This window comes from Delphinapterus leucas, chromosome 2 (genome assembly GCF_059928025.1).
Source record: "Delphinapterus leucas isolate spDelLeu-1000000601 "Yukka" chromosome 2, BTC_Dleu_Yukka2, whole genome shotgun sequence".
Lineage (NCBI taxonomy): Eukaryota > Metazoa > Chordata > Mammalia > Artiodactyla > Monodontidae > Delphinapterus > Delphinapterus leucas.
This window is the reverse complement of record NC_143130.1, coordinates 147,634,089-147,646,123: the sequence shown is the minus strand read 5'-3', so window position 1 is coordinate 147,646,123 and position 12,035 is coordinate 147,634,089. Positions and strand designations below refer to the sequence as shown.

The window sequence follows — 12,035 nt, the reverse complement described above, 5'->3', positions numbered from 1 at the left end:
TAGTTTCATTAGTCCCATTTGTTTATTTTTGTTTTTATTTCCATTACTCTAGGAGGTGGATCAAAAAAGATCTTGCTGTGATTTATGCCAAAGAGTGTTCTTCCTATATTTTCCTCTAAGAGTTTTATAGTGTCCGGTCTTACATTTAGGTCTCTAGTCCATTTTGAGTTTCTTTTTGTGTATGGTGTTAGGGAGTGTTCTAATTTCATTCTTTTACATGTAGCTGTCCACTTTTCCCAATACCACTTATTGAAGAGACTGTCTTTTCTCCATTGTATATTCTTGCCTCCTTTGTCATACATAAGTTGACCATAGGTGTGTGGGTTTAACTCTGGGCTTTCTATCTTGTTCCATTGATCTATGTTTCTGTTTTTGTGACAGTACAATATTCTCTTGATTACTGTAGCTATGTAGTATAGTCTTAAGTCAGGGAGTCCGATTCCTCCAGCTCCGTTTTCTTACCTCAAGACTACTTTGGCTATTCGGAGTCTTTTGTGTCTCCATACAGATTTTAAGATTTTTTGTTCTACTTCCATAAAAAATGCCATTGGTAATTTGATAGTGATTGCATTGAATCTGTAGATTGCTTTCAGTAGTCTAGCCATTTTCACAATATTGTTTTTTCCAACCAAGAACATGGTATCTCTCTCCATCTGTTGGTATCATCTTTCATTTCTTTGATCAGTGTCTTATAGTTTTCTGCATACAGGTCTTTTGTCTCCCTAGGTAGGTTTATTCCTAGGTATTTTATTCTTTTTGTTGCAATGGTAAATGGGAGTGTTTCCTTAATTTCTCTTTCAGACTTTTCATCATTAGTGTATAGGAATGCAAGAGATTTCTGTGCATTAATTTTGTATCTTGAAACTTTACCAAATTCATTGATGAGCTATAGTAGTTTTCTGGTGGCATCTTTAGGATTCTCTATGTATAGTATCATGTCATCTGCAGACAGTGACAGTTTTACTTCTTCTTTTCCAATTTGTTTTTCTTTTTCTTCTCTGATTGCCGAGGCTAGGACTTCCAAAACTATGTTGAATAATAGTGGTGAGAGTGGACATCCTTGTCTTGTTCCTGATCTTAGAGGAAATGCTTTCAATTATTCACCATTAAGAATGATGTTTGCTGTGGGTTTGTCGTATATGGCCTTTATTATGTTGAGGTAAGTTCCCTCTATGCCTACTTTCTGGAGAGTTTTTATCATAAATGGGTGTTGAATTCTGTGGAAAGTTTTTGCTGTGTCTATTGAGATGATCATATGGTTTTTATTCTTCAATTTGCTGATATGGTGTATCACATTGATTGATTTGTGTATACTGAAGAATCCTTGCATCCCTGGGATAAATCCCACTTCATCATGGTGTATGATCCTTTTAATGTGTTGTTGGATTCTGTTTGCTAGTATTTTGTTGAGGATTTTTGCATCTATATTCATCAGTGTATTGGTCTGTAATTTTCTGTTTTTGTAGTATCTTTGTCTGGTTTTGGTATCAGGGTAATTGTGGCCTCATACAATGAGTTTGGGAGTATTCCTTCCTCTGCAATTTTTTGGAAGCGTTTGAGAAGGATGGGTGTTAGCTGTTCTCTAAATGGTTGATACAATTCACCTGTGAAGCCATCTGGTCCTGGACTTTTGTTTGTTGGAAGATTTTTAATCACAGTTTCAATTTCATTACTTGTGATTGGTCTGTTCATATTTTCTATTTCTTCCTGGTTCGGTCTTAGAGGTTATACCTTTCTAAGAATTTGTCCATTTCTTCCAGGTTGTCCATTTTATTGGCATAGAGTTGCTTGTAGTAGTCTCTTAGGATGCTTTGTATTTCTGCAGTGTCTGTTGTAACTTCTCCTTTTTCATTTCTAATTCTATTGATTTGAGTCCTCTCCCTCTTTTTCTTGATGAGTCTGGCTAATGGTTTATCAATTTTTCTTATCTTCTAAAAGATAAGCAGCTTTTAGTTTTCTTGAACTAAAAGAACTAGCTTTTAGTTTTATTGATCTTTGCTATTGTTTTCTTTGTTTCTATTTCAGTTATTTCTGCTCCGATCTTTATGATTTCTTTCCTTCCGCTAACTTTGGGTTTTGTTTGTTCTTCTTTATCTAGTTCCTTTAGGTGTAAGGTTAGAATATTTATTTGAGATTTTTCTTGTTTCTTGAGGTAGGCTTGCTCATATGTTTGGGATTGTCATGTTTTCATTGCCATTTGTCTCTAGGTATTTTTTGATTTCCTCTTTGATTTCTTCAGTGATCTCTTGGTTATTTAGTAACGTAGTGTTTAGCCTCTATGTATTTTTGTTTTTTACGTTATTTCCCCGTAATTCATTTCTAATCTCATAGCATTGTGGTCAGAAAAGATGCTTGATATGATTTCAATTTTCTTAAATTTACTGAGGCTTGATTTGTGACCCAAGATGTGACCTATCCTGAAGAATGTTCCATGCGCACTTGAGAAGAAAGTGTAACTGCTGTTTTTGGATGGAATGTCCTATAAATATCAATTAAATCTGTCTGGTCTATTGTGTCATTTAAAGCTTCTGTTTCCTTATTTATTTTCATTTTAGATGACCTGTCCATTGGTGTGAGGTGTTAATGTCCCCCACTATTATTGTGTTACTGTCGATTTCGTCTTTTACAGCTGTTTGCAGTTGCCTTATGCATTGAGGTGCTCCTACGTTGGGTGCATACATATTTATAATTGTTATATCTTCTTCTTGGATTGATCCCTTGAACATTATGTTGTGTCCTTCCTTGTCTCTTGTAACATTCTTTATCTTAAAGTCTATTTTATCTGATATGGGTTTTGCTACTCCAGCTTTCTTTTGATTTCCATTTGCATGGAATATCTTTTTCCATCCCCTCACTTTCAGTCTGTATGTGTCCCTAGGTCTGAAATGGGTCTCTTCTAGACAGCATATAGATGGGTCTTCTTTTTGTACCCATTCAGCAAGCCTGTGTCCTTTGGTTGGAGCATTTAATCCATTCACGTTTAAGGTAATTATTGATATGTAAGTTCGTATTACCATTTTCTTAATTATTTTGGGTATGTTATTGTAGGTCCTTTTTTTCTCTTGTGTTTCCCACTTAGAGAAGTTCCTTTAGCATTTGTTGTAGAGCTGGTTTGGTGGTGCTGCATTCTCTTAGCTTTTGCTTGTCTTTAAAGCTCTTGATTTCTCCATCAATTCTGAATGAGATCCTTGCCAGGTAGAGTAATCTTGGTTGTATGTTATTCCCTTTCATCACTTTAAATATATCATTGCACCCCATTCTGGCTTGTCAAGTTTCTGCTGAGAAATCAGCTGTTAACCTTATGGGAGTTACCTTGTATATTATTTGTCATTTTTCCCTTGCTGCTTTCAATAATTTTTCTTTGTCTTTATTATTTGCCAATTTGATTACTATGTGTCTCAGCGTGTTTCTCCTTGGGTTTATCCTGTATGGGACTCGTTGCACTTCCTGGACTTGGGTGGCTATTTTGTTCCCTATGTTAGGGAAGTTTTCGACTATAATCTCTTCAAAGATTTTCTCAGGTCCTTTCTCTCTCTCTTCTCCCTCTGGGACCCCTATAATGCGAATGTTGTTGAGTTTAATGTTGTCCCAGAGGTCTCTTAGGCTGTCTTCATTTCTTTCCATTCTTTTTTCTTTATTCTGTTCTGTGGCAGTGAATTCCACCATTCTGTCTTCCAAGTCACTTATCCCTTCTTCTGCCTCAGTTATTCTGCTATTGATTCCTTCTAGTGTACTTTTCATTTCAGTCATTGTATTTGTTCATCTCTGTTTGTTTGTTCTTTAATTCTTCTAGGTCTTTGTTAAACATGTCTTACATCTTCTTGATCTTTGCCTCCATTGTTTTGCCGAGGTCCTGGATCATCTTCACTATCATTATTCTTAATCCTTTTTCTGGAAGGTTGTCTATCTCCACTCTATTAGTTGTTTTTTCTGGGGGTTTTGTCTTGTTCCTTCATCTGGTACATAGCCCTCTGCCTTTTCATCTTGTCTATCTTTCTGTGAATGTGGTTTTTGTTCCACAGGCTGCAGGATTGTAGTTCTTCTTGCTTCTGTTGTCTGCCCTCTGGTGGATGAGGCTATTTAAGAAGCTTGTGCAGGTTTCCTGATGGGAGGGACTGGTGGTGGGTAGAGCTGGGTGCTGCTCTGCTGGGCAGAGCTCAGTAAAACTTTAATCTGCTTTACTGCTGATGGGTGGGGCTGGGTTTCCCACCTGTTGGTTGTTTGGCCTGAGGCAAACCAAAACTGGAGCCTACCTGGGCTATTTGGTGGGGTTAATGGCAGACTCTGGGAGGGCTCATGCCAAGGAGCGCTTCCCAGAACTTCTGCTGCCAGTGTCCTTGTCCCTGCGGTGAGCCACAGCCACCTCCTGCCTCTGCAGGAAACCCTCCACACTAGCAGGTGGGTGGGTCTGGTTCAGTCTCCCCTGGGTTCACTGCTCCTTTCCCTGGGTCCCAATGGGCAAACTACTTTGTGTGGGCTCTCCAATAGTGGAGTCTCTGTTTCCCCCAGTGCTGTCCAAGTCTTGCAATCAAATCCCACTAGCCTTCAAAGTGTGATTCTCCAGAAATTCCTCCTCCTGTTGCCAGACCCCCAGGTTGGGAAGCCTGACGTGTGGCTCAGAACCTTCACTCCAGTGGGTGGACTTCCGTGGTATAATTATTCTCCAGTCTGTGAGTCGCCCACCCAGCAATTATGGGATTTCATTTTGTTCTGACTGCACCCCTCCTACCGTCTCATTGTGGCTTCTCCTTTGTCTTTGGACGTGGGGTATCTTTTTTGGTGAGTTCCAGTGTCTTCCTGTCGATGATTGTCCAGCAGCTACCTGTGATTCTGGTGTTCTCACAAGAGGGAGTGAGAGCACGTCCTTCTACTCTGCTATCTTGGTTCAGGCCTTTGATTTAATTGATATTTATAGGACATTCCATTCAAAAACAGCAGATTACACTTTCATCGCAAGTGCACATGGAACATTCTCTAGGAGTGATCACATCTTGGGTCACAAATCAAGCCTCAGTAAATTTAAGAAAATGGAAATCATATCAAGCATCTTTTCCGACCACAAAACTATGAGATTAGAAAGCAATTACAGGGAAAAAAAAATAAAAACACAAACACATGGATAAAAAATACATTACTAAATAACCAAGAGATCACTGAAGAAATCAAAGACGAAATCAAAAAATACCTAGAGAAAAATGAAAACAAAAACACGATGATCCAAAACCTATGGGATGCAGCAAAAGCAGTTCTAAGTGGTAAGTCTATAGCAATACAAGCTTACCTCAAGAAGCAAGAAAATCTCAAATAAACAATCTAACCTTACACGTAAAGGAACTAGATAAAGAAGAACAAACAAAACCCAAAGTTAGTGGAAGGAAAGAAATCATAAAGATCAGAGCAGAAATAACTGAAATAGAAACAAAGAAAACAATAGCAAACATCAATAAAACTAAAAGCTGGTTCTTTGAGAAGATAAACAAAATTGATAAACCATTAGCCAGACTCATCAAGAAAAAGAGGGAGGGCTTCCCTGGTGGCGCAGTGGTTGAGAGTCCACCTGCTGATGCAGGGGACGCGGGTTTGTGCCCCGGTCTGGGAAGATCCCACATGCCGTGGAGCGGCTGGGCCCGTGAGCCATGGCCACTGAGCCTGCGCGTCTGGATCCTGTGCTCCACAACGGGAGAGGCCACAACAGTGAGAGGCCCGGGTACCACAAAAAAAAAAAAAGAAAAAGAAAAAGAAAAAGAGGGAGAGGACTCAAATCAATAAAATTATAAATGAAAAAGGAGAAGTTACAAAAGACACCGCAGAAATACAAAGCATCCTAAGAAACTACTACAAGTAACTCTATGCCCATAAAATGGACAACCTGGAAGATATGGACAAATTCTTAGAAAGGTATAACCTCCCAAGCCTGAACCAGGAAGAAATAGAAAATATGAACAGACCAATCATAAGTAATGAAACTGAAACTGATTAAAAGATCTTCCAACAAACAAAGTCCAGGACCAGATGGCTTCACAGGTGAATTCTATCAAACATTTAGAGAAGAGCTAACATACATCCTTCTCAAACTCTTCCAAAAAATTGCAGAGGAAGGAACACTCCCCAACTCATTTTATGAGACCACCATCACCCTGATACCAAAAACAGACAAAGATATTACAAATACAGAAAATTACAGACCAATATCACTGATGAATATAGATGCAATAATCCTCAACAAAATACTAGCAAACAGAATCTAACAACACATTAGTAGGATCATACACCATGATGAAGTGGGATTTATCCCAGGGATGCAAGTGTTCTTCAATATATGCAAATGAATCAATGTGATACACCGTAGCAGGAAACTGAAGAATAAAAACGATATGGTCATCTCAATAGATGCAGAAAAAACTTTCCACAAAATTCAACACCCATTTATGATAAAAACTCTCCAGGAAGTGGACACAGAGGGAACCTACCTCAACATAATAAAGACCATATACGACAAACCCACAGCAAACATCATTCTCAGTGGTGAAAAACTGAAAGCATTTCCTCTAAGATCAGGAACAAGACAAGGATGTCCACTCTCGCCACTATTATTCAACATGGTTTTGGAAGTCCTAGCCACGGCAATCAGAGAAGAAAAAGAAATAAAAGGAATACAAATTAGAAAAGAAGAAGTAAAACTGTCACTGCTTGCAGATGACATGATACTATATCTAGAGAATCCTAAAGATGCCACCAGAAAACTACTAGAGCTCATCAATGCATCTGGTAAAGTTGCAGGATACAAAATTAATGCACAGAAATCTCCTGCATTCCTATACACTAACAACGAAAGATCAGAAAGAGAAATTAAGGAAACACTCCCATTTACCACTGCAACAAAAAGAATAAAATACCTAGGAATAAACCTACCTAAGGAGTTAAAAGACCTGTACTCAGAAAACTATAAGACACTGATGAAAGAAATCAAAGATCACACAAACAGATGGAGAGATATTCCATGTTGTTGGATTAGAAGAATCAAACTTGTGAAAATGATGTACTACCCAAAGTAATCTACAGATTCAATGCAATCCCTATCAAATTACCAGTGGCATTTTTTACAGAACTAGAACAAAAAATCTAAAAATTTGTATGGAGACATAAAAGACCCCAAATAGCCAAAGCAGTCTTGATGGTAAAAAACAGAGCCGGAGGAATCAGACTTCCTGACTTCAGACATACTATAAAGCTACAGAAATCAAGACAACATGGTACTGGTGCAAAAACAGAAATACAGATCAATGAAACAGGATAGATAGCCCAGAGATAAACCTACGCACCTCTGGTCAACTAATCTATGACAAAGGAGGCAAGGATATATAATGGAGAAAAGACAGTCTCTTCAATAAGTGGTGCTGGGAAAACTGGACAGCTACATGTAAAAGAATGAAATTAGAACACTCCTTAACACCATACACAAAAATAAAACTCAAAATGGATTAAAGACCTAAATGTAAGACTGGACACTATAAAACTCTTAGAGGAAAACATAAGAAGAACACTCTTTGACATAAATCACAGCAAGATCTTTTTTGATCCATGGCCTAGAGTAATGGAAATAAAAACAAAAATAAACGGGACCTAATAAAACTTCAAAGCTTTTGCAAAGCAAAGGAAACTACAAAGAAGACAAAAAGACAGCCCTCAGAATGGGAGAAAATATTTGCAAACTAATCAATGGACAAAGGATTAATCTCCAAAATATATAAACAGCTCATGCAGCTCAATATTAAAAAAACAAACAACCCAATCCAAAAATGGGCAGAAGACCTAGACATTTCTCCAAAGAAGACACACAGATGGCCAAGAAGCACATGAAAAGCTACTCAACATCACTAATTATTAGAGAAATGCAAATCAAAACTGCAATGATTTATCACCTCACACCAGTTAAAATGTGCATCATCAGAAAATCTACAAACAACAAATCCTGGAGAGGGTGTGGAAAAAAGGGAACCCTCTTACACTGTTCGTGGGAATGTATGTTGATACAGCCACTATGGAGAACAGTATGGAGGTTCCCTAAAAAACTAAATATAGAATTACCATATGACCCAGCGATCCCATGACTGGGCATATACCCAGAGAAAACCATAATTCAAAAAGACACATGCACCCCAATGTTCATTGCAGCACTATTTACAATAGCCAGTTCATGGAAGCACCCTAAATGCCCGTCAACAGACGAATGGGTAAAGAAGATGTGGTACATATATACAATGGAATATTACTCAGCCATAAAAAGGAACGAAACTGGGTCATTTGTAGAGACGTGGATGGATCTAGAGACTGTCATACAGAGTGAAGTAAGTCAGAAGGAGAAAAACAAATATCGTATATTAACACATATATATGGAACCTAGAAAAATGGTACAGATGAACTGGTTTGCAGGGCAGAAATAGAGACACAGATGTAGAGAACAAACGTATGGATACCAAGGGGAGAAAGTGGCGGGGGGTGGGGATCGTGGTGTGATGAATTGAGAGACTGGGATTGACATGTATACACTGATGTGTATAAAATGGATGACTAATAAGAACCTGCTGTATAAAAAAATAAAATAATTTTTTTAAATAGCCGAATGATTTATAAAAAGATATTCCAGCTCATTAGTAATCAGGAAAATGAAAACTAAGATCACAAAGATGGGCAGAAACTGAGAAGTCAGATAATACCAAGGCAAGAAGACATGGAGCAAGAGGTATTCGTGCACATTGCTCATAGGAATGTAAACAGGCACAACCACTCTGGAAAACAATTTGTCCTGATTCTGCAATGTTACCTATGTGCATACTCTATAATAACCAGCAAATCACTCCAAGGTAGATCCCCTAGGCAGGAGCCAGCTAGTAAATATTTTTGGCTTTGCAAACCACGAGGTCTCTGTCACAACTAACGCAACTCTGCCTTGTATCTCAAAAACTGCCACAGACAAAATGTAAACCAATGAACATAGTTGTGTTACAATAAAACTTTATTTATAAAAAACAGGCAGCTGTCCAGATTTGATCACTGGACAGTAGTTTGCCAACCTGTGCCCTAGAGAAACACCTGTACATGTGATCCAGGAGACATGTACAACAGTTTTCACAGGACTTGTTAGCAAACTGCTAATATTTGGAAACAACCCAAATGTTCACTCGCAGGAGAAGGGATAAATAAACTGTGGCTATATTTTCAAAATGGAGTATGACACAGCAGTGAAAGTGAATTATACTCTTGCTACTTGCAACATGGATAAATCTTAGAAAATAATATTAAGTGGAAAAATCAATTCATAGAAGAGATATGATATGATTTAATCACCAATATATTGTGTAATAGAGCTCAAAAATAATCAAAACTAAATAAAATGCTACATTTCCTATGTATATGGGTGATAAAGGAAAACTATAGGTATTGGTAACCACTGGGGAAAAAAAGTACAGCAATGGTAGAATCACTATGCTGTACACCTGACACCAATATAATATTGTAAATCAACTATACTTCAATTAAAAAAAAAAAAGATAGCAATGGTGGAAATTCAGGATGGAAGTTACCTCCCAACAGAAGGCCAAAGATGGGATCAGGGAGGAGCCCACAGTTGGTTTCAATGATTTTGGTACTGTTCTGCGTTTTATATTGGGTCACAGGCTCATAAATGTTCATAACTTACACATGCAGGATGTATTTAATCTTGTATACATAAGATAGATATTAAATTTTTGTTTTTAATACAAGGTCAACAAATACTCCCTGTACTCAGCTGAAAAATCCCAAAAAGACTGCAGAGGCTACCTGGAGCTGAAACAGAAAGTAGAGAACTTGCCTCTAATAAGCAATCAGGGTATTTATATTCCATGTCAGCCAATCAGATGATGAGAAAACATCTAATGGCTTGTAACTATCTCTTGGATTCAGAAAGAATTGATAAAAGCTACATGAAAAAGTATTGAAACTATTCCAAAACTTAAAAAATAAAAAAGTATTTGTTGGTTAATCTTCCTGAAGTTTTGCTATTTAAATAAGTAAGTTTATAACTGTGGATCACAATTACTATAAAGCCTCTCTCTTTTTTTTTAAATAAACCTATTTCAACAAAGGTCCAATTACATCACAAAAAGATTATGTAAGATAGGATTCTGGCACCATCTGGTGGCAGTGCCCTGCAACAGCACATTCTAATTTCTATTAAAGGTTAATTCACTCTTTCATTCATTTACCTACTATCCAATAGGCATCTACTAGGCATAGCACGCACATATTTTAAAATCTTTCTTGGTGGGCTTCCCTGGTGGTGCAGTAGTTAAGAATCTGCCTGCCAATTCAGGGGACACAGGTTCGAGCCCTGGTCCGGGAAGATCCCATATGCCGCAAAGCAACTAAGCCCATGTGCCACAACTACTGCGCCTGCACTCCAGAGCCCACGAGCCACAACTGCTCAGTCCGCGACCCACAACTACTGAGCCCGTGTGCCACAACTACTGAAGTCCGCGTGCCTAGAGCCCGTGCTCCGCAACAAGAGAAGCCACCACAATGAGAAGCCCGTGCACCGCAAAGAAAAGTAGCTCCCACTTGCCACAACCAGAGAAAAGCCCACGCGCAGCAACGAAGACCCAATACAGCCAAACAGAAAATAAATAAAAATTAAAAAAAAAAAAACTTTATAAAAAAAAATATCTTTCTTGGAAGACCGGAAATAAAATAATGTATACTACCTAAAACAGGTCCCCTATTTTCAAGGGAAAATATCTACAGTTAAATTTATGCCTATCAGAATATAAGCGTCTACTCTTGTTAAAAGTTTGTTTCAAGCATCTATTCCCCTAGAACTCTCAGGCAAGAAGTCCCTCAGGAGTGTACTGGTAAACATAGTCTATGGAGTCACCACATGAGGACCAGTAAGCACATGAATGCAGTTTTCAAGGAAAAGAACTGTTGTGGTTTTAAAATATCCTCAAATTCTTGACACTTCTTTCAAAAGGTAGAGTCTAATTTCCCTTTCCTTGAATGTGGGCTGGACTTAATTACCCGATTCTAAAGAAGAGAAAGTGGCAGAAGTGATGGTGTATAACTTCCAAAGCTAAATCATCAAAGGAATAGCCATTTCCATCTTGCCTGAGGGAGTCAGACATTGTGTCACGAGGAGACTCAAGCAACCTGTGGAGAGCCCTCTGGGGAGGAATCGTGACCTCCGCCAACAACCAGCACCAACCTGCCCCCTCGCATCCTTCGCCAGTATCACTGAGCTAAGCCACTCCCAAAGAAACGGAAATCAATGTTTATTGTTGTTTAAGCCACTTAGTTTGGGGGTAATTTGTTATGCAACAGTATATAACTAATACAACAACCTATTACTTCCTAGAACAAAATTTTATCTTTAACAGGAAGTGAAAATAGCTCACTTCAGTTTAATACTATAATTTGCCCACATGTTAATAAAATTTCAAATTTTCCTTCCTAATACACTAAGTAGTGATCCTTTTCTAATTCCCCCAAATTGTTTCATATTATTTCATAATATTCATCACTTTCTAATTCAAAGAAACAGCAACCCAAGCAGATTTCAGTCAGTCAGCAGGGATTTTTTGGGACCATCTTCCTTTTGATGTACTGTACTAGTATTGTACTAGGGACTGAGTGGAGAACCATGCCCTTGAGGTACTTATAATTTAGATGAATATTCCCAAAATAATTTATGTTTTTAATTAACCTTTTTCCCCTGGCTCTGAAGGTTCTAAGTCAATGGAAGAAGGCTTGGAAAGTTTCTTTTTTACCTCTGTGAGGGATCCACAAGCTACACCACCATGCAGGGCTTCATCTAAAGCAGAGAGGGTTGTAGATAAAAATGCTGGTGATGGAGCAGCAGACCTCTGTGTCTTTATCTCATAAGCCTGAACAAAGAAGAGATTAAGTTATTTTCAACCTCAATATTTATTCAAAAACATAAGTCAAATCCAAACTCAAATTCTAGCAGTTGGAACCCCAATCCCCTTTTTTTTCTTCTACT

The 12,035-nt window shown here is 38.0% G+C and overlaps 1 protein-coding gene across 1 annotated transcript in view; it reads right to left on the bottom strand.

Annotated features, from left to right (window-relative positions):
* Window positions 1-12,035, bottom strand: part of RAD51B (RAD51 paralog B) — a 720,584-nt gene that overhangs the window by 694,338 nt on the left and 14,211 nt on the right. Inside the window, 1 exon segment of the mRNA XM_089906275.1 lies at window positions 11,803-11,919. Within this exon segment, the coding sequence (XP_089762401.1) occupies window positions 11,803-11,919 (117 nt within the window).